The following is a 26,231-nucleotide window of genomic DNA, read 5'->3' as shown; positions in this document are numbered from 1 at the left end:
CACAGGATATGACCTCACAGGATGTGAATGACTATATAAGGATTTAACAACAACACAATACAACAACCAATGAACATTGACTACAGGAGTCTTATGGGTGTGTCTGAGCAGAGACAGGGTGCATGCATGCTTTTAGAAGCCACATGGCTTTCAAACATTAATTCTGTCTCCAACCAGAACAACCCAAAAGACTCCCGTATTTCCGTTGATAGAAATCCCTATTATACATTGTTCCAGAGAACAATGTATACCTGGATTATTCTACTGTCTTTGTGGACAAGAGATTATCGGCAGGCGTACACTCATTGGGCCACAAATGTGTTGATCAGGCACACAGGGGCAACATGAGGGCACACTCGTTAAACCGATGTCTTTGCAGAGCGAACACACCCCCACCAGACGATCGTTCTGTGCATCGCACAGGGGCCCTTAGCTGGCGGACACGTCCCCACTCCGCAGACATTTCTCTACATCCCCAAAGAGCTTTTCACTACCAAACAGATCTCAACCAGCATCAGTCTACCCCAGTCAGCTCTTTTTAATGCGGACTGCAAGAGGACAGACACTGGGAGACTCTTATGACAATACATTAATATAACATTTTCCACAACAGTGTAGTGTCCAGTGTAGGAATCAGGTAGGTCAGTGTAGCTATTAGGTAGGTCAGTGCAGGAATCAGGTAGGTCAGTGTAGTGGCCAGTGCAGGAATCAGGTAGATCAGTGAAGGAATTAGGTAGGTCAGTGTAGTGGCCAGTGCAGGAATCAGGTAGATCAGTGTAGTGGTCAGTGTAGGAATCAGGTAGGTCAGTGCAGGAATCAGGTAGATCAGTGTAGTGGTCAGTGTAGGAATCAGGTAGGTCAGTGTAGTAGCCAGTGCAGGAATCAGGTAGATCAGTGCAGGAATCAGGTAGATCAGTGTAGTGGTCAGTGTATGAATCAGGTAGGTCAGTGCAGGAATCAGGTAGATCAGTGTAGTGGTCATTGTAGAAATCAGGTAGGTCAGTGCAAGAATCAGGTAGGTCAATGTAGCAGCCAGTGTGGGGATCAGGTAGGTCAGTGTAGGAATTAGGAAGGTCAGTGTAGTGGTACACATTATATACAGTATACATTAAATTGTGGTCATACTGCACTTAGATGATGCTGCTCTCTCTGTCCTTTGTGTTCCCAGTGTCCGATCCCCCCCCCCCCCCACCCTGGCCTTACTTACCCTCCTACACCCCCATCCTCTCCTTACCTAAGTACCTTCTCCCCCACCCTGCCCTCACCCCAGCCTTACCCTAATCCCTAACTCCCCCTGCCCCACCTCCCAAACCACCCCTCTATCTACTCTTCCTAGGCATAGGTATCGGTAATTGGTATCAGCAAGTACTTAAAAAAAGTATCGGTACTCATACTCAGTGTTAAAAAAATGGCATTGGTGCATCCCTAGTTATAAATTTATATCCATATTGTATGTTTAAAATGGTTTTTGGTCAATTTGGGATTCCTACAGAACCAAACTGCTAAAGAATATGCTTTTATTTAATTTATCTTTTATATTTATTATAATTGTAACCTAACCTTTGTGTATGCACGGTTCATGTTTTGTTTTTGTTTTTCAGCTTTTCTGCACAATGAAGCCGGCTTGGTGGTTTTCGCTCCATCACCACACAGAGCCCAGCTGGGAGAGAACTTTGTACTGCCGTGTTCTTTCAAAGTTGATGACCCTTCAATAATCATTCAGTTCTTCGCCACGTTGTGGCTTTTCCAAGGCAATGAGGTTCTAAGGCTTGACAACAAGGGGACAGTGTCCCAACCGAGAATGTCTATTAATCAACAGGACATCACCAAAGGAATCGCTAATATGGAAATCAGAAACGTCACCCTCTCTGACATTGGAAAATATAGATGTATAATAATCTACAGTCCACAAAAGAAATTCAAGGATATTGACCTCACTGTTTATGGCAAGTATTATATATTGTACAAACATCAAACAGCAATGTATGTAGTGAACGCACCAATCATTAAAGCAGCTAGCACATAAGGTGACTGTACCAACCCTTGTATTCAATATAATTCAGTAAATGTGCAGCGCTAGATGAAAGTGATCCATTATTATAGCAAAACAAAAGTATGCAATGAACCCAATACTCGTGAGATGTAAATACATATACCGTAGTTAAGACAAGAAGTCCATATAATGAGAGATAGACAGCACTGGATAAATTCTATGATTAACAGCGCTTGCTAAATAAAGTGACAACGTGCACACAATATTGAATACAATAAAATACAACTGTGGAAAAAACTGTGTTAAAAATAAAAATTATCAAATAAATTTAAAAACAATCCCTTATACGTGATCCAAACAGTCAAGTTGAAACAAAGTAATTGTGATATAGTCCATGTATCAAACAATGCAATCCGTATTCCTGTGTAGCTGATCTGACAGGTACAACTGTAAGCTTGACTGCATACTGACGTGGAGATTTAGCTATATGTAATCAATCTCACCTGCGCTAATAAGCGCCCTTTTCGTCTAATGGTATAATGCAACTTACCTATCACTCTATTTCCAGCATTTCCCAATGAATAGAGATGACCACAGCTTACATCCTCATCTCAGCACGACTGCCCTCTACTGAGCAGTGCACTGGGTCTTTTATTCAGACAACAAAAGGAATCACAAACAGGACGCTATGGCCCCAACAGCCAATCGCTTCCTCCATGGGAAATGACCTCACAGGATATGAATGTCAACACAGGAAATCCTTCCAACAGGATGAGTTTATACAACAACCAATGGCTAGGGGAGTCTTATGGGTGTGTCTGGGCAGGCACAGTGTGTATGTTTTACCTGGAAGCCATGTTCTTCAACTAAACAAAGGAAGCCACATGGCTAACAAACATTAACTCTGTCCCTGACCTTGACAACCCAAAAGCTCCAGTTTTTACCGTTTTTCGTGAATCCTTATTCTGCTTTGTTCAGAGAACAAAGCATATCCAGACTATACTACCGTCCACTGTGGATGGGAGATTATCTGCAGGTGTACGCCATGGCACTCCAAATATGTTGATCAGGCATACAGGGGTGACACAAGCACACATCCGTTCTGTGCATCGCACAGCGGCCCTTCACCGGCGGACATATCCCCACTCTGCAAACACTTCTCTCCAACCTCAGGAAGTTTTCCACTACCAAATGGATCTCAAACAGCGTCAGTCTGCCCCAGTCAGCTCTTTAGAGCGGGTTGCCTGAGAACTAACACTGGGAGACACTATGAAATACATATTAAAATAAATCTTCATAAAATTTCCACAACAACATAGACCTCTCAATATTCAAAGGCTGTGTGGCACATTCCTTCCCAGAGGTAAAGACAGACAAAGACAGGATTTAGGTCCCTACTCACCAGACGTCATTGACCCTCTCTGTCTTACGATAGTAGAATTCAAATTGAGCTTGTATGGTCACCGTGACCAATTGCAGATTTCCAGCCGGGACTCCCGTCCTCTATGTCTGAGGGTACTAGATATCCCAAGTGCGGGCTTCCACAGACACTTGCTCGCTCTCTCTCCCTCATAATAAGGAGTCAAATCCAGCCTGTGTAGTCACCGTAACCGGATAAGGGTAGCCGCCCAACATCCGTTCCTTCCGCCCAGTAATGTGGGATATCACAAACGAAGACTCTTGTTTAGCAGGGTGAACCAGGAAAAAAGGAAAAAATGCTCCTTATAGCGTACAAAAATCTTAATTTATTGTTTAAAAAACATCAGTGCAAGTTACTAATAGCCCAATGGCTACATAAAGCAAAAAAACAATAAAACTTGGTCTAGGGGTCAGCAGACACTCATCCTAAGACTCAGCTGAAACACACTGTGAGTCAAATCTTGACACGTTTTGTCATTGATATGATGTCATCAGAAGCTAGAGAGCATGGTGCATGACTCCATTTTATATGCCTAACCACCATGATGAGAGAAGTTTATTCAGATTGTAGTTGACAGTTGTGCTTTTAGCTCACCAGAAATAATAGATATTAAGGCATAATCTGATATCCATCAGGTATCACAAAGGTGCATAAAGAAACCTCCACACGTGAGCCTTCCCCCAAACATTGCACTCACCAAATGGAGGATATATACAAGCATCAATCAGTAGTCAGTGCTCAGTCCTCTTCAGGGAATGCCATAGGTAACAATGGCAGTTGTTTCCAAAACATTGCACTAGATGTAAAAAAGCTCACCAGCCAGGAGCCCAGAAAAAGCTTATACAGTGTAGTCATTATTGAATGACTTAAAATCCATAAAAGTATTGCATCATGATAAAACAAGCATAAGTGCACTTACAATGGTGGCCACCGCTCCAAACACGCATTGTGACATCAGCAAATAGGCCTACAGGGGTTAATTTCTAGCTGAGGTATGCTCCTGGATGTTCTGCCCCATAAATGTTGTGGGGCAAGACAGCTCCCCGGCCAACATTAGGGTCATCTATTTGTATGAAAAAAAATGATTGAATGATTATGGGTGTGATAACACTGGTCCTTTACAGTACTTAACCACTTAAGGACCAGAAGGATTTACCCCCTTAACCACTTCCTGCCCAGCCTATAGCAGATTGACCGCCGGGAAGTGATTCAGTTATCCTGAACGTCATATGACTTCCAGCAGGATAACAAGACAGCGCGCGCCCGCGGGGCATGCAGCACTGCGATCGGTAATGTGGTGTGTCACAAGTTTTGGTCCGTTTTCTCGCCACTTTGAGTTTTTTCATCCTCTCACATATTCAGCTATTGGTACATGTTTTTTTGTCATTTATATATTGTTCCCATTAGGACTCATAGATAATTTATTATCATGCAAAATCAACTCTGTTTTTTGTTGTTTTTTTGTCTGAGTACCAGTGGCGGCTGGTGCTCCATTTTTTTAGGGGGGGGCGCAAACAAAACCCCAACCAACCCCCCCCCAAAGTCACTTGCCCATGATGGGGCCTACAGACAGACATACAGAGGGATAGATTGAATAGGACAGACAGATGGACAAATAGACAGATAGACAGACAGACAGATAAGCAGATATATAGATATGCAGTTAGACAGATAGATATACATATGTAGTGGTGGGCTCACCACTTGGTTACTAGCAATCCGCCAATCACCCTGCTGCCAGACCCCCATCTAATGCCACGTACACACGAGTGGACTTTACGGCAGACTTGGTCCGGCGGACCGGAGTCCGTTGGATAATTTGATCATGTGTGGGCTCCAGCTGACTTTTTTTCCCCAAAAGTTCGACGGACCTAGAAATGAAACATGTTTCAAATCTTTCCGATGGACTTGAGTCCAGTCGAAAAGCCTGCTCATCTGTATGCTAGTCAGACGGACAAAAACCGACGCTAGGGCAGCTATTGGCTACTTGCTATGAACTTCCTTGTTTTAGTCCGGTCGTACGTCATCACGTAAGAATCCGTCGGACTTTGGTTGATCGTGTGTAGGCAAGTCCGTTCATTCGGAAAGTCCGTCGAAAAGTCCGCCAGACCTAGTCCGTCGAAAAGTCCGCCCGTGTGTACGCGGCATAGCAGTTAAGGCAATGAACAGTCATTTGTGCAGTTTTGTTACGTTTATTGCAGGATACAACTTGGGTGGAACAAAGGGTGATATGAGATGCCCATAGCATTTAGTGTATTGCAAAATACTACTTGGCAGCCTTGGCTTGAAAATAGATCCACACAAGTATTCCCAGTCTTCTTCTTCTGCAAAACTACTGAAATACTATTTCTTCACTTCCATTATGACAAGAAAGTATCACTCTGAATAATTTCACCTTGCAGGCTATAACGGTATTGTCTTCAGTGAATCAAAGAGCCAGAGACCTACACAGCCTCTCCCCGGTGACTCAATGAATCAGACAGCCATATAGTCTTTTGGAAAGCATTACCAATGCGCTAACCAGACCAGAGATACATGGTACTTCCCCCCGATGGCCTGACACATGGTAATAGGTGGACTACTGTTCCCAGCCAGTCCTTTACTGTCAATGCTGCGTTCCCCGGCCACAGCATTCTGCACTACTCTTGATAGCTTTTCCTCTCCTGTCTCTTTCACACTGACCTTCTCCACAAGTATAGTTCTGGGTCCCCGGTCACATCTACTTTCCTCCGCTTTACTGCTACTTCTTCCGTACTGATCTTCTCCAGCATACAAGTCCTTTGTTCCCCGGTCACAGCAGCTTGATACCTTTTCAGAGATGAAGATCTTTATCTAGGCTCCCTCCTAGTGGTTCCTCCATCTCTCCTCCATGCTCGCCGCATCCCCACGTGGGGATGCCTGGAACAGCAGCTTAATACTCCATACTGTCTTTTCCTGCACTTCAGAACTCCTCCCTGGCAGCATGTCAGAAGATAATTGGTCAGGGCTCCTCACATGAGCTGCCTGCCACTCATACTTCAGGTCCAACTCCATTCCAGAAATATCTTTCTGGAAGCAGGGGAGGCATCCCTGAATCAGAGCACAGGTGACCAGATCCACCACTACACTGAACACTCCCAATCCCAAAATCAACAGTCAGGCCCAGTGTGCAGGATAAGCCTGCCTAAATTTACCTACACATATCCCTGAACTTAGGAAAAATCCTGCTCTAGTACTTACCTTCAGGTAGAGGGTGCTACATTCACCCCCAACTAAAATCACAACTGTCCTCAGTTGTGGGAAATGAATTTGCAAAATACCTCCTTAATTGAGGATAGGCATCCCATATCAATTGGTTGGATAAGGGAAAGGGAGAAAACACAACTTAAATGGGGTAACCTTGTATAAAAGTACAAAAATGACACATGTACTCTATGACCATATACATTTGCACAAATTATACATCCTGACTGCAGATCCCTGCAACTATCATCACATACAAGGGGAACCAGAGCATTGCTCCCTCGGGAGGAATACTCTGCTTATCACAGGTCTTCATCTGTTCCAACGGTGGAGATAGACAGCCGTCACATCCTAGAGTTTCCTAAAGGAAGACATAAACAACACACAACTAACTGTACAAACTAACTGAACATTAACACCTCACCAAACAGAGGGGGTTATAATCTTCGGTCTGGTGACAAAACAAACACACATTTTTTCAATTAGACCAGAAGTAGCATGTGGTTCCCTGCTAGGACTGTCACTCTAATGCCGCGTACACACGATCGGAAATTCGGCCAGCAAAAGACCGATGAGAGCTTTTGGTCGGAATGTATGCTCCATCGGACTTTTGCTGGCCGAATTCCAGCCAGCAAAAGATTGGGAGCATGCTCTCAATTTTTCGGTCGGAAAAAGTTCCTATCCGGAAATGCGATCGTCTGTAGCAATTTCGACGTGCAAAACATTGAACTTCATTTTCTCGGCTCATCATAGTGTTGTACGTTACCGCATTCTTGACGGTCGAAAGTTCAGTGAACTTTTGTGTGACCGTGTGTATGCAAGGCAAGCTTGAGCGGAATCCCGTCGGAAAAGCCATCATATGTTTTTCTGACCAAAATCCCCATCGTGTGTACACGGCATAAGAGACCTCCTGCAGGGTACAGCCTAGGCAGACATGCCAATGATCAAACATATGTGCCCATGGGCGAATAAACCTTCTGTTTTTCTTCTAAGCAAAGTAGAAGCTCCGAAGCAAAGAAGTCCTTCTTTTTAAAGCAAGTGACAAAGGGGTTGAGCAGGAACAGCACACCCTAGTGTCCATGACATTGTCCTTGTCAGGCACCCTGAGTGGCAAACATCCTGCAATAGGAACAGTCATTAGGGAAACCCACCCTAACCCAGCTGCAATCCAGCAGTCCAAATGGGTACAGTATCTCACCTGTGTCTACATAAACAGTAGTCCTGACTCACAGATAGTACCGTGGGTCCGGCAACCTCTTCTGACTGTCCCCTTCCCCTCTGACCAAGATGGAGTAGCTGCGTGTGTTCTGGCCCGCTTTAATGACCAGAACTTTATCTTTGTAGATGGCCCGTCCAAGCTTCCACTCTCGATAAATGTCCTGAAAATGAACCCAGACTTCACTCTCCGGCACCCGCTTTGGTTTAGGGACATGTAGATAATCCCAGATCATGTCGTTCTCCCACTGCTCCTGGGAGTTTTCAACGATTTCCATATCCTGAGCTGAAACATACGGGTAGTCCATGCCCCATTCCCGAGCAACCCTCCTCTGTACCTCCCTCTGGAACCGGGAGAGCCTGGGCAACTCTTTGCCCTTCTCCCTGCCATACAGAACGCAGGAGTCAGAGGCCCTGCTGACCCATTGGCAGTACGTGGGTGCTCCTGTAGAGAAAGCACCGGGCAAACTAGTAGAAAGTCTGTGAGGTTGGACTGGGGGGTTGCACTGGGCACAATGGTTCCTCCGGTGCTTTTGTTGAAGCCCCAGTAGATGGGGAGTTCTCTGAGACCCATTGCTCCTCATCACCAGGGGGATCCCCCTCCTGCAGCCTATTATCCTTTCGAACAGGCACCGCAAGGGACTTACTTGAGCCCAGCTCCTCAGGGATTTCTTCCGGGGGCTGCCCACTGACACTGGCAACCTCCAGGCCCCTGGCCAAGCTGCGGATCTCCTCAACATTCTCTTAGGCCTTAGCCTCTGAGAGCTCCAAAATAGATGAGCCAAGTGAGAGCTCCTTCACTGCAGGGGTGGGCGACGTATGGCCTTCTGGGTCACCTGGATCTGCGGCAAGCAAAGTCCGGTAATCAAACTGGTGGAGTAATATCGGACCTCTTGCTGTACCGGTCCCAGGCGAGTCAATTGGTCCCTGCAGTGTCTGCACCAGGCCCAGGCGCTGACTCCAGCCATGAGTCTGTGACATCCCGGACAGAGCATGCATAACTGCTCCATACCTGCGATCACTCCCAAGGCCAGTCCTCCGGTCAGCTCAAGTCGGATGCCTGTATTGATCAACACCTGATCCTGCACATCAGGCAACCACTGCATAGCGGGTGTGCTCTGATCACCTTCTGCCATCTTCTTCCACCTCGTGTCTGGCGCGCAGCACACTGAACACTTGTTAGCTTCTCCTCTGGGGCGTGGCTCCACCCCCCCACTTGTTGGTTCAGTGTGAAAGGAACTGTAACCATACAATTTCAAAGTGCACCAGGGCGACACCTGGTAGTAATTAGTCCATTAGTACAACTGGGTGCAGGAGGTGCGCAGGCTGCGCTGATCCTGGATGGTTGCTATGGGCAACAGCACTTGGCAACAAACTTGTTTTGGTTGCTATGGGCATAATGACCTGTAACAAAGTCACTTAAGAGGCAAACACACAGTCCCTTTTTTCTCGGTGTATCCCAACTTGGCAAAACAGGCAAAGTCTCCCCCGGCCGTTGACGGTTGCTAAGGGCGATGGCCAGCAGGTTAACTGTGAAGGTACCTCCAAAATGTAGCGGTGGGCTCACCACTTGGTTACTAGCAATCCGCCAATCACCCTGCTGCCAGACCCCCATCGATCAGTTAAGACAATGAACAGTCATTTGCGCGGTTTTGTTACGTTTACTGCAGGATACAACTTGGGTGGAACAAGGGGTGATATGAGATGCCCATAGCATTTAGTGTATTACAAAACACTACTTGGCAGCCTTGGCTTGAAAATTGATGCACATCTAGTATTCTCAGTCTCCTCCTTCTGCAAAACTACTGAAATACTATTTTTTCACTTCCATTGTAACAAGAAAGAATCACTCTGACTAATTCCACCTTGCAGACTATAACGGTATTGTCTTCAGCGAATCAAAGAGCCAGAGATGCATTATCTGTCCCTTTGGAATATTATGCAACCACATTGGGTGGTGTCCATTGTTAATTGATGGATAGCTGTTTCTATCAGTGGGCTTGAAATAAACCTTAGTGAGGAGGTCTCCACCATTCCTAAATATCATGACATCTAAAAAATAAATTCATAATTACTCCATTATCTTTTAGGTATGCTTTCGTCTGAAGCACACTCTGCTGCAAGAACTTATCAAGATACTCTCCTAGTCTAGCTGTCACTGAGGCTATTCCATTTATTATAAGATGTGCAGGCAGGCAGTCAGCATTTTTATGTGTCTTAGATAGAGTATATATGATGGGAATATAGCATGCGTTTGGAACCAGATATCTATGGCCGAGTGGGATGATAGATTTGTCTTTGGTAAGCAGAGATCTGAAATAATGTTCTACCAAAGATTTATAGACAATCTGCTACTGATATGGAGGGGATCAGAAGGTACTCTGCACCAATTTATGAATGAACTTAATGAGAACCGAAATAATATAAAATTAACGTATCAATGGAGTAATTATGAAAATAATTTTTTAGATGTCACGATATACAGGGATAGTGGAGACATCCTCACTAAGGTTTATTATAAGCCCACTGATAGAAACAGCTATCTATCAATTATCCCTAGAGATGAATGTTTAGAAAAGGTGAAAGGAAATCAAGATACAGAGAGTCACCAATGGAGTTTTATCTCAGATTATCATGTATAGTTCTGAGAAGTGTAAGGTACAAAAAGATCTTTAAAGAAAAGAATAGCAGAGCATATAAGAAACATCTTAATAGGATTTCGTCACCACAATATATCCCTGAATTTTAAGAACATGCATAATAAGGATCCATCATTATTGGAATTTTGGGGTGAAGATGTGGTTCACCCCTCATGAAGAGGCACTAACATTATCAGAGACCTCTCCAGGAGGTAAACCAAGTGGATTCATACGTTGGGGTTCCTAACTCCAGTGGGCCTCAATGTTGAATTAGACTTAAACTGCTTCATTTTTGACACTTGGTGGTGTTTGTTGAACTTGTTCATCTTGAATGTGAACATTATGGACTCTTTCATTATTTAATATTTTAATATGGTATTGTATGTTTTTGCGCTGCACTGCTTTTCTACTTTTATTGCTATTTGGGATTTGATAATTTGACCCTCAGTGTTCAGCTGTTGTTGCTAGGTTTTATTTGCGCTGATTGACTTGCTTTGTATACAAATGTGAGATGAGCCTTTGTGTTCTTTTTGGTCAGCAGTGGCTTTGGCCTTGAAACTCTCCCATGGATGCCATTTTTGCCCAGTCTCTTTTTTATTGTTGAATCATGAACACCTGAGGCACGTGAGGCCTGAAGTTCTTTAGATGTTGTTCTGGGTTCATTTATGACCTCCTGGATGAGTCCATGCTCTTGGAGTCATTTTTGTAGGCCAGCCACTCCTGAGAAGATTCACATTTTCCAAGTTATCAACATTTGTGGATAATGGCTCGCCCCATGGTTCATTGGAGTTCCAAAGCCTTAGAAATGGCTTTAAAACCCTTCCTAGACAGATACATGTACATTACTTCGTTTCTAATCTGTTCATAGTTTTTTTTAGATTGCGGCATGATATGTGGCTTTTTGTGATCTGTTAGCATGTTTCACTTTGTCAGATAGCTTCTATTTATGTGATTTCTTGATTCAACAGGTCTGGCAGTAATCAGGCCTGGGTGTGGCAAGTGAAATTTAACTTGGCTTGACAAAAAATTGTGGTTAATCACAGTTCATTCATGATTCAGCATGGGAGGGGGCAAAGCTGTATTCTGGTGGGGGATGAGTGTAGCACCCTCTACTTTAGGTAGATAGATAGGTGCTAGAGTAGTGTTTTTGTTAGTACTGCCAGTGCAGGTAAATTTAGGCAGGCCTAGCACTAGGCCTGTTTGTTTTTGATCTGGGGGCTGGGGAGTGGTTTAGTGTAGGTGACTGACATGTACTTTATCTCTCTGTGCCCTCCTTTGTTTCCAGAGGGTTCTGGAAAAGAGGCAGGTGTCAGGTCACCTGGGACCAGGTGACAGATGCACTCTGTAGGAGTCGGAAGTGCACCACTAAGGTAGTGGACCATAGGACTGACTGCTGCGGATTGAACCCTGGAAGGTTCAGGAAGCAGGTCTACAGGATAACTAACATGGATCCCAGTGGGAGCTAGAGCTTAGATTCCCCAGGGCGCGGAGTCTAAGAGCCAGCAGGTGTTCACCAGAGCCTCTAGTGGTGAGGATGGACTGCGCTGCAGTCTGGCTCCAGGTCGCGGCCCCCAGGGTCTCACAGCTCACGCTCACCGTAGACTACAGGAGAAGAGGAAGGAGGCAGCAGGCTGGAACAACAGGGAGTAAGGGTTAAGCCAAAGGTCAGGGCAACTAGCAGACAAGGATAAACATAACACGCCAAAGGTCAGGGTAACAAGCAGACAGGGAGAGTCGAGAACAGGCCAAAGTCGGTAACAGGAATCAGACGTAGGAAACACAGCAAGTCAACACGGAGGCTAACACACAATGGTTGATCAGCACTGCTGGCTTGCAGTGCACAGGTTAATATAGGGTTCCCTGATAGGGCCTGGGGTGGGGCCATGCTTGGAGGAGAGGTTATAAAACCAGTCAGGTGAGAGGCAGCTGGTCTTTAGAGATGAACACATGGAGACAGGTAAGCTGACAGAGAAAACTCTATTGCATAACCATGACAGTACCCCCCCTCTTATGAGGCCTCCCCCTCCTCCGCCTGGGCCCTGGCTTAAAGGGAAACTCCAGATGAAACCTCCTCAACAGACGAGGCGCAAAGATCTCAGATGCAGTGATCCAAGACCTCTCCTCAGAACCAAACCCTTCCCAATGTACGAGGTACTGAAGAATGCCTCTACGGCGCCGGGAATCGAGAACTTGACTAACCTCGTACTTAAGATTATCCTCAGAGACCGAAACCGAGGTAGGGAGAGGACGAGAGGACTTATTGAGGGCTAAAGGCTTCTTAGGAATAGGTAAAGGCATAAGAAGACCATCAGGAGTCTGAGCAGGGTCCCCCAGACCCTTAAAGATGAGCTGGACATCAAACACAGGATCATCAGACTGGGCAGAAGTCTGTGAATCCCTGAGACTACAGTAGGTGACCGCGATATTGTGTCAATCTCGCCGCACTTCTCGGCGAGATTTGACACCTACGAGCCCCGTCGCAGGGGCCAGCGCCGAGATGGCTCACTCATCGGGAAAGGAAAACTTTGTTTTCCTTCCGCGATGAGTGACAGGCAGCGCTGACAGCTGTCTAGTATGAATCCTGAGGCGGGAACACCGCGCCAAATTTTCAATGAAAAAACCGGCGTGGGTTCCCCCCTCGGAGGCATACCAGGCCCTTAGGTCTGGCATGGATTGTAAGGGGAACCCCCTATGCCGAAAAATCGGCGTGGGGGTCCCCCCCAAATCCATACCAGACCCTTATCCGAGCATGCAGCCCGGCCGGCCAGGAAAGGGGGTGGGGACGAGCGAGCGCCCCCCCCCCTCCTGAGCCGTACCAGGCCGCATGCCCTCAACATGGGGGGGTGGGTGCCTTGGGGGAGGGGGGCGCCCTGCGGCCCCCCCACCCCAAAGCACCTTGTCCCCATGTTGATGAGGACAAGGGCCTCTTCCCGACAACCCTGGCCGTTGGTTGTCGGGGTCTGCGGGCGGGGGGCTTATCGGAATCCGGGAGCCCCCCTTAATAAGGGGGCCCCCAGATCCCGGCCCCCCACCCTGTGTGAATGAGTTTGGGGTACATGGTACCCCTACCCATTCACCTAGGGAAAAGTGTCAATGTAAAAAAAAACACACTACACAGGTTTTAAGAATAATTTATTAGTCAGCTCCGGGGGTCTTCTTCCGACTTCGGGGGGTCCCCTTCCGACTTCTCCCGGTGTTCGGCCTCTTCTCCCGGTGTTCGGCCTCTTCTCCCGGGCCCCACCGCTATCTTCTTCCAGCTCTATTGCCAGCGAGGGGCCCGGTCTGCTGCCGCTGTCTTGTCGCCGCTGTCTCGCCGCCGCTGTCTCGCCGCCGCTGTCTCGCCGCTTCTTCTCTTCTTTTCTTCTTCCCCGATGTTGACACGACGCTCTCTCCGACTCGAATGCTGTGTGCGAGCTGCGGAGCCATTTATATAGGCGGTAACCCCGCCCCCTTACGACGTCATGGTCCCAGCATGCGCAGGGACTCTGGCGTCATAAGGGGGCGTGACCCCAGAGTCCCTGCGCATGCTGGGACCATGACGTCGTAAGGGGGCGGGGTTACCGCCTATATAAATGGCTCCGCAGCTCGCACACAGCATTCGAGCCGGAGAGAGCGTCGTGTCAACATCGGGGAAGAAGAAAAGAAGAGAAGAAGCGGCGAGACAGCGGCGGCGAGACAGCGGCGGCGAGACAGCGGCGACAAGACAGCGGCAGCAGACCGGGCCCCTCGCTGGCAATAGAGCTGGAAGAAGATAGCGGTGGGGCCCGGGAGAAGAGGCCGAACACCGGGAGAAGAGGCCGAACACCGGGAGAAGTCGGAAGGGGACCCCCCGAAGTCGGAAGAAGACCCCCGGAGCTGACTAATAAATTATTCTTAAAACCTGTGTAGTGTGTTTTTTTTTACATTGACACTTTTCCCTAGGTGAATGGGTAGGGGTACCATGTACCCCAAACTCATTCACACAGGGTGGGGGGCCGGGATCTGGGGGCCCCCTTATTAAGGGGGGCTCCCGGATTCCGATAAGCCCCCCGCCCGCAGACCCCGACAACCAACGGCCAGGGTTGTCGGGAAGAGGCCCTTGTCCTCATCAACATGGGGACAAGGTGCTTTGGGGTGGGGGGGCCGCAGGGCGCCCCCCTCCCCCAAGGCACCCACCCCCCCCATGTTGAGGGCATGCGGCCTGGTACGGCTCAGGAGGGGGGGGGGCGCTCGCTCGTCCCCACCCCCTTTCCTGGCCGGCCGGGCTGCATGCTCGGATAAGGGTCTGGTATGGATTTGGGGGGGACCCCCACGCCGATTTTTCGGCATAGGGGGTTCCCCTTACAATCCATGCCAGACCTAAGGGCCTGGTATGCCCCCGAGGGGGGAACCCACGCCGGTTTTTTCATTGAAAATTTGGCGCGGTGTTCCCGCCTCAGGATTCATACCAGACAGCTGTCAGCGCTGCCTGTCACTCATCGCGGAAGGAAAACAAAGTTTTCCTTTCCCGATGAGCGAGCCAGCGCGACATTCACAGTACCCTGTCGCCGAGAACCAGCGCGATGGTATCGCGCTGGAAACACAATCTCGCGGTCAGGTACTGTAGGTTGGTTAGAAAGTGATGTGTCACAGAAGTCAAGCTGGATAGCTTCACTGGGCATGGGCTGAACTGGTGCAGAGGCCGACTGAACAGCATTGCCAGGTGCAGTGACCACAAGAATCTCATCACAGGGCGTAGCGTAGCGACTGTGGAACTGGTAGATGAGTCAGCCTGGGTGTACGTCCAAGGGGGTCCAAGAACAGGCAAAGGTATATGACCATGCAAACTGGAGTGAATGATCGGCTCAAGTTCACAGGTGGGCTCCTCATCCAGAGTGCCACATGACCCAGAGAGTGCCTCAACCCGACTATTGCAGGAGACATTCCAGAAATCGCTATATGCAGCAGGAAGAGCAGAAGATACTATGATGGTGGCAACAGGAAGTTTCTCTCTTGGGGTAACCTTGAGTAGGCAGGAAGAGAAACAGGAGGAACCCCAAGCCAGGATCCGTCCAGCAGTCCAGTCAATATGTGGAGAATGGAACCGTAACCAAGGAAGACCTAATATGATAGGAGATGAAGCTTTAGGTAAGACAAGGAAGGATATCCACTCCTGGTGGAGTGTCCCTACTGACATCTTAACAGGAAGGGTCTGGAAGCGGATAGGAACCCCTGGGAGAACAGTGCCATCGATCGCCAAGACCACCAATGGCGTTGAAAGGGGCAAAAGGGTAAGTCTCATGGAAGATGCAGTTTCCCAATCCATGAAATTGCCAGCGGCTCCGGAATCCAGATGTGCCAAGACCGAACGAGAAGAAGACAAGAAGGTGAAGGTGATACTTCAGGGTCTAATACTCCACCTTCCAGATGTATTAGCCCTGATAGTTTTTCCGGGCAAAGAGAACAAGTGTCACGAAAATGACCTTTGGCCCCACAATAGAGACACAGGCCCAGAGTTCTGCGCCTAGCGCATTATTCAGGAGACAACTTGGTGCAGTCCAGCTGCATAGGTTCCTCAGCGGGCAGGGGGTGCTCCTCGGATCGAAGAGAAGGGACTGGGAGCTCAAGCTGCCTAAGGAACGGGGAATGCTGGCGTCTTTTTTCCAGGGCCCTCTCCTGAAAGCGAATATTGATCTGGTTACACAAGGTGATGACACCGTCCAGATCAGCAGGAAGGGATCTTCCTGCTAATTCATCCTTCACTCTATCAGAGAGGCCATGTAAAAAGGTTGCAACTAGGGCCTCATTATTCCAGCTCAATTCAGCTGTGGGGATACGGAACAGAAGAGCATACTGTCCCACAGAAGTAGACTCTTGACGGAGACGTAAAAGAGCGCTAGCCGCTGAGGAGACACGACCCGGTTCCTCGAAGATATTCCGAAAAAGTTTCAAAAATCAGACAGGCTAGAAACCACTGGATCATACAGTTCCCACAGAGGGGCAGCCCAAGCTAGCACCTCGCCGGACAGGAGGGAAATAATATAGGCTACTTTCGCCCAATCAGACAGGAAGTTTTGGGGCTGAAGTTCAAAATGAATCATGCACTGGCTAAGGAACCCCCTGCAAGCCTTGGAGTCCCCAGAGAAACGGCCGGAGCTGGCAGTTGTAATGAATGTGTGGCTGCGACTGGTGCGATAGGTGCAGCAGCAGATAGCGGTTGATGTTGTTGAACCGGGGGTCCTAATGAGGCCTGAACCTGTTCAAAACGGGATGCCAAATCCTGAAGGAATCGCATCACTTGGGTCTGATGCAATTCCTGGGTCTCAAGTCTGCAAACTAAGCCCTGCAACGGATCATCTGAGGGTAGCGGCACATCAGCCGGGTCCATGGCTGATCAAACTGTCAGGTCACCTGGGACCAGGTGACAGATGCACTCTGTAGGAGTCGGAAGTGCACCGCTAAGGTAGTGGACCCTAGGACTGACTGCTGTGGATTGAACCCTGGAAGGTTCAGGAAGCAGGTCTACAGGATAACTAACATGGATCCCAGTGGGAGCTAGAGCATAGATTCCCCAGGGCTCGGAGTCTAAGAGCCAGCGGGTGTTCACTAGGGACGAGTTTCGGCTGTTCGATCGTTCGCCGAAATGCGAACGATATGGGCCGTTCGTGCCAAATTCGTGTGGCACGTCACGGCCCGTAATTCACTGCGGCATCGCAGTGCATTGCTGGCTGATGATTGGCCAAGCATGCACTATGACCCGCATGCTTGGCCAATCACAGCGCCGTCGGTGGAGAGAGCTGTAATTGGCCAAAGCCAGGGTGGCTTTGGCCAATTATGGCTCAGGGGGTTTAGAACACGCCCCACACTATATAAGGCCGCCTGCACGATAGATAGAGAGAGAGAGAGAGAGAGAGAGACAGTGTCATTTCATTTGAGTTAGCTAGATTAGGCAGGACAGTCAGTGAGTTAGCTGCACTTATAGTGTATTGTGTATATATGCATCCCAGGTGTTGCATATATATATATATATATATATATATATACACTGTATTCAGTTTAGCTAGATCCGTTCCTGTTATCTTCCTACTGACAGGCAGGCTTGTCTTGTTACAGTATTTACAGCTACCTAAAGAAAATTGCTGGTGTTCTTTTGGTCCTATTATTACCAGTCAGGCAGCTAGACTATTTACAGTTAGTCTAGTGCGTCCTCCTCACAGTGTTCAGCTAAAGCTACAAGTTAGTGTAGTGTGTCCTGCTCACAGTGTTCAGCTAAAACTACAAGTTAGTGTAGTGAGACCTCTGCACAGTGTTCAGCTAAAGCTACAAGTTAGTGTAGTGCGTCCTGCTCACAGTGTTCAGCTAAAACTACAAGTTAGTGTAGTGAGACCTCTGCACAGTGTTCAGCTAAAGCTACAAGTTAGTGTACTGCGTCCTGCTCACAGTGTTCAACTAAAACTACAAGTTAGTGTAGTGAGACCTCTGCACAGTGTTCAGCTAAAGCTACAAGTTAGTGTAGTTCGTCCTGCTCACAGTGTTCAGCTAAAACTACAAGTTAGTGTAGTGAGACCTCTGCACAGTGTTCAGCTAATGCCACAAGTTAGTGTAGTGCGTCCTGCTCACAGTGTTCAGCTAAAACTACAAGTTAGTGTTGTGAGACCTCTGCAGAGTGTTCAGCTAAAGCTGCAAGTTAGTGTAGTGCGTCCTGCTCACAGTGTTCAGCTAAAACTACAAGTTAGTGTAGTGAGACCTCTGCACAGTGTTCAGCTAAAGCTACAAGTTAGTGTAGTGCATCCTGCTCACAGTGTTCAGCTAAAGCTACAAGTTAGTGTAGTGCGTCCTGCTCAGTGTTCAGCTAAAACTACAAGTTAGTGTAGCGAGACCTCTGCACAGTGTTCAGCTAAAGCTACAAGTTAGTGTACTGCGTCCTGCTCACAGTGTTCAGCTAAAACTACAAGTTAGTGTAGTGAGTAGGGATGAGCTTCGAGTTCGAGTCGAACTCATGTTCTACTCGAACATTGGCTGTTCGCAAGTTCGCCGAACAGCGAACAATTTGGGGTGTTCGCGGCAAATTCGAATGCCGCGGAACACCCTTTAAAAGTCTATGGGAGAAATCAAAAGTGCTAATTTTAAAGGCTTATATGCAAGTTATTGTCATAAAAAGTGTTTGGGGACCCGGGTCCTGCCCCAGGGGACATGGATCAATGCAAAAAAAAGTTTTAAAAACGGACGTTTTTTCAGGAGCAGTGATTTTATTAATGCTTAAAGTCAAACAATAAAAGTGTAATATCCCTTTAAATTTCGTACCTGGGGGGTGTCTATAGTATGCCTGTAAAGGGGCGCATGTTTCCTGTGTTTAGAACAGTCTGACAGCAAAATGACATTTGGAAGGAAAAAACTCATTTAAAATTACCCGCGGCTATTGCATTGCCGACAATATACATAGAAGTTCATTGATAAAAACGGCATGGGAATTCCCCACAGGGCAACCCCGAACCAAAATAAAAAAAAAAAAATGATGTGGGGGTCCCCCTAAATTCCATACAAGGCCCTTCAGGTCTGGTATGGATATTAAGGGGAACCCCAGCCAAAATTTTAAAAAAAAATTGACGTGGGGTTCCCCCTAAATTCCATACCAGACCCTTCAGGTCTGGTATGGATTTTAAGGGGAACCCCGCGCCAAAAAAAAAAAAAAAAAAAACGGCGTGGGGTCCCCCTAAAAATCCATACCAGACCCTTATCCGAGCACGCAACCTGGCAGGCCGCAGGAAAAGAGGGGGGGACGAGAGTGCGGCCCCCCCCCCTCCTGAACCGTACCAGGCCACATGCCCTCAACATTGGGAGGGTGCTTTGGGGTAGCCCCCCAAAACACCTTGTCCCCATGTTGATGAAGACAAGGGCCTCATCCCCACAACCCTGGCCGGTGGTTGTGGGGGTCTGCGGGCGGGGGGCTTATCGGAATCTGGAAGCCCCCTTTAACAAGGGGACCCCCAGATCCCGGCCCCCCCCCTGTGTGAAATGGTAAGGGGGTACTTACCCCTACCATTTCACTAAAAAACTGTCAAAAATGTTAAAAATGACAAGAGACAGTTTTTGAAAATTCCTTTATTTAAATGCTTCTTCTTTTTTCCTTCATCTTCTTCTTCTTCTGGTTCTTCTGGCTCTTCTGGTTCTTCCTCCGGCGTTCTCGTCCAGCATCTCCTCCGCGGCGTCTTCTATCTTCTTCTCCTCGGGCCGCTCCGCACCCATGGCATGAGGGGGGAGGCTCCCGCTCTTCTCTTCATCTTCTTCTTCATCTTCATCTTCTTCTTCATCTTCTTCTTCTTCTTCTTCTCTTCTTCATCTCTTCTTCCTTCTTCATTTCTTCTCCGGGCCGCTCCGCAGCCATGCTGGCATGGTGGGAGGCTCCCGCTGTGTGACGGCGTCTCTTCGTCTGACGGTTCTTAAATAACGGGGGCGGGGCCATCCGGTGACCCCGCCCCCCTCTGACGCACGGTGACTTGACGGGACTTCCCTGTGACGTCACGGGGAATGCCACAGGGAAGTCCCGTCATGTCCCGTGCGTCAGAGGGGGGCGGGGTCACCGGGTGGCCCCGCCCCCCGTTATTTAAGAACCGTCAGACGAAGAGACGCCGTCACACAGCGGGAGCCTCCCACCATGCCAGCATGGCTGCGGAGCGGCCCGGAGAAGAAATGAAGAAGGAAGAAGAAGAAGAAGATGAAGAAGAAGATGAAGAAGAAGATGAAGAAGAAGATGAAGAGAAGAGCGAGAGCCTCCCCCCTCATGCCATGGGTGCGGAGCGGCCCGAGGAGAAGAAGATAGAAGACGCCGCGGAGGAGATGCTGGACGAGAACGCCGGAGGAAGAACCAGAAGAGCCAGAAGAACCAGAAGAAGAAGAAGATGAAGGAAGAAAGAAGAAGCATTTAAATAAAGGAATTGTCAAAAACTGTCTCTTGTCATTTTTAACATTTTTGACAGTTTTTTAGTGAAATGGTAGGGGTAAGTACCCCCTTACCATTTCACACAGGGGGGGGCCGGGATCTGGGGGTCCCCTTGTTAAAGGGGGCTTCCAGATTCCGATAAGCCCCCTGCCCGCAGACCCCCACAACCACCGGCCAGGGTTGTGGGGATGAGGCCCTTGTCTTCATCAACATGGGGACAAGGTGTTTTGGGGGGCTACCCCAAAGCACCCTCCCAATGTTGAGGGCATGTGGCCTGGTACGGTTCAGGAGGGGGGGGGGGCGCACTCTCGTCCCCCCCTCTTTTCCTGCGGCCTGCCAGGTTGCGTGCTCGGATAAGGGTCTGGTATGGATTTTTAGGGGGACCCCACGCCGTTTTTTTTTTTTTTTTTTGGCGCGGGGTTCCCCTTAAAATCCATACCAGACCTGAAGGGTCTGGTATGGAATTTAGGGGGAACCCCACGTCAATTTTTTTTTTAATTTTGGCTGGGGTTCCCCTTAATATCCATACCAGACCTGAAGGGCCTTGTATGGAATTTAGGGGGACTCCCACATCATTTTTTTTTTTTAATTTTGGTTCGGGGTTGCCCTGTGGGGAATTCCCATGCCGTTTTTATCAATGAACTTCTATGTGTATTGTCGGCAATGTCATTTTGCTGTCAGACTGTTCTAAACACGGGAAACATGCGCCCCTTTACAGGCATACTATAGACACCCCCCAGGTATGAAATTTAAAGGGATATTACACTTTTATTGTTTGACTTTAAGCATTAATAAAATCACTGCTCCTGAAAAAACGGCCGTTTTTAAAACTTTTTTTTGCATTGATCCATGTCCCCTGGGGCAGGACCCAGGTCCCCAAACACTTTTATTGTCAATAACTTGCATATTAGCCTTTAAAATTAGCACTTTTGATTATTCATGTTCGTGTCCCATAGACTTTAACGGTGTTCGCGTGTTCGAACGAATTTTTTTCCTGTTCGCATGTTCTGGTGCGAACCGAACAGGGGGGTGTTCGGCTCATCCCTAGCAGTGAGACCTCTGCACAGTGTTCAGCTAAAGCTACAAGTTAGTGTACTGCGTCCTGCTCACAGTGTTCAGCTAAATCTACAAGTTAGTGTAGTGAGACCTCTGCACAGTGTTCAGCTAAAGCTACAAGTTAGTGTAGTGCGTCCTGCTCAGTGTTCAGCTAAAACTACAAGTTAGTATAGTGCATCCTGCTCACAGTGTTCAGCTAAAACTACAAGTTAGTGTAGTGCGACCTCTGCACAGTGTTTACCTAAAGCTATCTGTAGAAGGTTGGTGGTGTTTTCCTGATCCTATCACTACCTCAGGCAGCTAAAAAAGCTACAAGTTATTTTTTGGGGAGCTCTGCACAGTGTTCAGCTAAAGCTACCTGTAGAAGGTTGGTGGTGTTCTCATACTACATGCAGGCAGTTGATTTTGCAAGCTGCAGTATCAGTATATATATATATATATATATATATATATATATATATATATATAGATACCGTATTTATCGGCGTATAACACGCACTTTTTTCCCCTTAAAATCAGGGGAAAGTCGCAGGTGCGTGTTATACGCCGATCCCCGCCGATCCCGAGCTGTCCAAATGTCAAAATCGCGGACCGCGATTTGAAAATGGCACCGCCGGAGCCGAAGTACACAGAGCCGGTCCTCGGCTCTTTCCGGCGGCTCTCCTTTACTTTCGCCTCCACTCGTAGTCCCGAGCGGAGCTATCCGAACCTGCTCGGATAGCTCCGCTCGAGACTACGAGTGGAGCCGAAAGTAAACGAGAGCCGCCGGAAAGAGCCGAGGACCGGCTCTGTGTACTTCGGCGCCGGCGGCGCCATTTTCAAATCGCGGACCGCGATTTTGAAGCCCTGGAAGCAGGGACAGGGGATCCCAGGCTGCACTGGGGCAAGGCTGCACTGGGGAAGGCTGCACTGGGGAAGGCTGCACTGACAAGGCTGCACTGGGGAAGGCTGCACTGACAAGGCTGCACTGGGGAAGGCTGCACTGACAAGGCTGCACTGGGGAAGGCTGCACTGGGGAAGGCTGCACTGACAAGGCTGCACTGGGGAAGGCTGCACTGGGGAAGGCTGCACTGACAAGGCTGCACTGACAAGGCTGCACTGACATGGCTGCACTGACAAGGCTGCAATGAAGGGCATTTAAATGTAAGTTTTTTTCCCTTCAACTTCCCTCCTAAAAGTTTTTTTTCCTTAAAATTCCCTCCTAAATTGGGGTGCGTGTTATACGCCGGTGCGTGTTATACGCCGATGAATACGGTATATATATATCCCAGCTTAGTGCAGCTACAGGCCATTAGTATGTCTGGAAGGCCAACAAGGAGAGGCAGACAGTCACAAGTCAATAAAAGAGGGCAAGCAGGCTCTGTGTCTAGAGGCAACAGTGCTGGTCGTGGAGACGGTGCATCCTCATCAGCACGTGGCCGTGGGACACGCTTGGCCTTTTTTTCGGCAGCTGGCCGCGTTGAGCCGCAACATGCGGAAGACTTGGTCAAGTGGATGACCAAGCCGTCCTCATCCTCCTCATCCTCTCTCACCCATGCTCAGGGTACTTTGTCTGGCAAAGCAGCGGCCTCTTCCCTCGGCTCAATGTCATCAGTGACTTCTTCCCTAGCCCCACCATGTCCTCCTGAGGAGTCCCTTGAACTGTTTGACCACAGTGTTGGGTACATGCTCCAGAAGGATGCCCAGCGTTTGGAAGGTTCTGATGATGATACTGAGCTAGATGAAGGCAGTAACGTGAGCATGGACAGAGGGGGTGCCCAAGAAGGACAGCAATATGGCAGTCATGCTCCCCCTGCTGCAGCATACTGCCAGGTTTGCTCCAGTGATGAGGAGGGAGGTGATGATGAGGTCACTGACTCAATGTGGGTGCCTGATGGGAGAGAGGAGGAGGAGGAGGAGGTGGCACATCACCAACGAGGCAGGATGCCCTCCAGGGGCCAGCCTAAGGGCAGCACACTGACTGCATCACACCCCAAAGCTCCGCATGTGCAGGGCGCTGCAGTCTCTGCGCGTTATTCAAAAAGTTCTTTGGTGTGGGCCTTTTTTGAGACGAGAGCATCAGATCACACCGCTGCTATTTGCAACATATGTCTCAAGCATATCTCGTGTGGCCAAAACATCTCCCGCTTGGGCACCACATGCTTGACCAGACATATGTTGACCTGCCATGCAGTTCGTTGGCAAGCGTATTTAAAAGACCCACACCAAAGAACAAAGAGGACCTCTACTTGCTCCTCATCAGCTGAGATCTCCAACCCCACTATACCTTCAGTCCTTTCTGAAACCTGCACTGAGAGGAATGAAGGTGTAGAATTAGGTGTGTCACAGCCAAGTACTTGTGGGCAATCTGCTTTTGGTACACCAACGTCAGATTGTACCAGGCAAATTTCCCTGCCCCAGCTGCTGCACCGCCGAAAGAAGTTCGCTCCCAGCCATCCACATGCCCAGCGGTTGAATGCTAGCTTGGCAAAATTGCTAGCACTTCAACTGCTGCCTTTTCAGTTGGTAGACTCTGTCCTCTTCTGTGAGTTTGTGGAATGTGCGGTTCCTCAGTGGCAGGTACCCAAACACCACTTTTTCTCACGGAAGACGATTCCGGCTTTCTACCAGCATGTGGAAGGCAATGTCTTGGCCTCGCTGGTTCTTGGGCAGGTACCCGGGCTTACAGGATGTCCTGAGGCAGGCCAGGAAAGTCTGTGTGCATTTCCGCCGGTCATATAATGCCAGTGCTCGGCTGGCAGACCTCCAAAAGGAGTTTAACCTGGCCAAGAACCACCTAATCTGTGACATGCCCACCAGGTGGAACTCAACGTTGGCCATGCTGCAGCGGCTGCACACGCAGCAGAGGGCCATCAATGAGTACCTGTGTGACTATAGCACCAGGACAGGGTCAGGGGAGCTTGGTTTTTTCCCCACGCCAGTGGGCCATGATTAGAACTGCATGCACTGTCACCATTTGAGGAGGCCACAAGGATGGTGAGCAGTGACAGTGCATGCATCAGTGACACTGTCCCCCTTGTCCACCTGTTGGAGCACACGCTGCGTGGAATAATGGACAGGGCACTTGAGGCAGAACAGAGGCAGGAAGAGGAGGACTTCCTTAGCTCTCAAGGCCCCCTTTATCCAGACAGTGTTCCTGCGTGCCCACCGATCACACAGGAAGAGGACGAGGATGAGGAGGAGGAGGAGGATTGTGTAAGTATGGAGGTGGAGCCTGGCACTCAGCATCAGCAGCAGTCTTTAAGGGATCAGTCCCAAGAAACACATGGACTTGTATGTGGCTGGGAGGAGGTGGCTGCACACCATGTCGTCCTTAGTGACCCAGAGGACTCTGGACCGAATGCCTCAGCAAACTTACGCTGCATGGCCTCCCTGATCCTGCAAAGCCTGCGTAAGGATCCTCGTATTCGTGGTATCAAGGAGAAGGACCAATACTGGCTGGCAACCCTCCTTGATCCACATTACAAGGGTAAGGTTGCAGACCTTATCTTGCCATCGCAGAGGGAGCAGAGGATGAAACATCTTCGGGAGGCCTTGCAGAAAGGTCTGTGCAACGCGTTCCCAGAGACTGGGAGGTTACAAACTCCTGTTTCTGGACAACGTGTTGCTGAGGCTTTGGTCAGTCAAAGAAGGAGCGGTGGAGAAGGTTCCAGCAACCATCGCCAGCGTCTGTTTTACATGGGGCAGGAATACCTAGGGGCAAGATCTGACTTGGACAGCTTTCCCACTGAAAATCCTCTGGGTTACTGGGTCTTGAGGGTGGATCACTGGCCAGAGCTTGCACAGTATGCAATTGAGCTACTGGCCTGTCCTGCATCCAGCGTTCTTTCGGAATGCACATTCAGTGCTGCTGGAGACTTTGTAACCGATCACAGGGTGCGTCTGTCCACCGACTCGGTCGATCGACTGACCTTTATAAAAATGAATCAGTCTTGGATCACCACCAGCTACCAAGCATCTGATGCTGATGTAACCTAATAATTTTTTTTTAAATCTCAGATCCCTTCAAAGACTGCCTATGCTGATGCTGAGTGACTATCCCTGAGTAATTATCCTCTTCCTCCTCAATGATCACGTTGATAGCTTGTAAGAACATTTTTGGTTCTGGGCGCCACCACCAGTGCCTAAGGCCCAATTTTTCAACCCCTGTTTAACAGGGGCGTGTAATTACAATTTTTGATGCAATACTTTGCAGCAGGGCTCGTTTCTGCATTCCAACTAGAGTATCTGTGAGGGGTTGCAGTGTTGTGGCACCAGTGCCTAAGGCCCAATTTTTCAGCCCCTGTTCAACAGGGGCATGTAATTACAATTCTTGATATAATATTTCACAGCAGGGCGGGTTTATGCGCCCACCAAGAGCGAGTGAGGACTTACAGTGTTGTGGCACTAGCACCACCACCACCAAAGGCCCAATTTTTCTGCCCCTGTTCAACAGGGGCATGTAATTACAATTCTTGATCTAATATTTCACAGCAGGGCCCTGTGAGGGCTTACAGTGAAATCTTCTGTAGAGGAGCACAGACAGCAAAACAAATGTCACAGGGGTGACAACCCTTCCCTAGGTTTTCCAAAAAGCTTAAAATAGATTTTTTGGCTGGAGCTAAACACGTTAAATATGTACCAGTTCAAAATTACAAACAGATTCTACTTAACAACAAACCTACAGTCCCTGTCTTGTTTGCACCGCCTGTATACTGCTGTTCAGAGTATATAGGGCCTGGTGGCCCCACGCCTTTCCTTTTTTTAATTTAGGTGCGGGGTTCCCCTTAATATCCATACAAGACCCAA

At 48.5% G+C, this 26,231-nt stretch overlaps 2 protein-coding genes across 2 annotated transcripts in view; both read left to right on the top strand.

Moving 5' to 3' along the window:
* The window catches only part of LOC141148560 (natural cytotoxicity triggering receptor 3 ligand 1-like), a 66,754-nt gene extending 64,427 nt beyond the window's left edge, over positions 1 to 2,327 (top strand). The window contains exon 4 of the mRNA XM_073636114.1: positions 1,602 to 2,327. Coding sequence (XP_073492215.1) covers positions 1,602 to 2,026 — 425 coding nt within the window. The 3' untranslated portion in view covers positions 2,027 to 2,327. The remainder of the gene's footprint in view (positions 1 to 1,601) is intronic.
* Positions 1 to 26,231, top strand: part of LOC141148558 (uncharacterized) — a gene marked incomplete in the record, with an annotated part of 670,733 nt that overhangs the window by 515,799 nt on the left and 128,703 nt on the right.

This window comes from Aquarana catesbeiana, linkage group LG06 (assembly GCF_042186555.1).
Source record: "Aquarana catesbeiana isolate 2022-GZ linkage group LG06, ASM4218655v1, whole genome shotgun sequence".
NCBI lineage: Eukaryota > Metazoa > Chordata > Amphibia > Anura > Ranidae > Aquarana > Aquarana catesbeiana.
The sequence above is the reverse complement of the archived record's forward strand: the minus strand, read 5'-3'. Positions and strand labels throughout refer to the sequence as shown.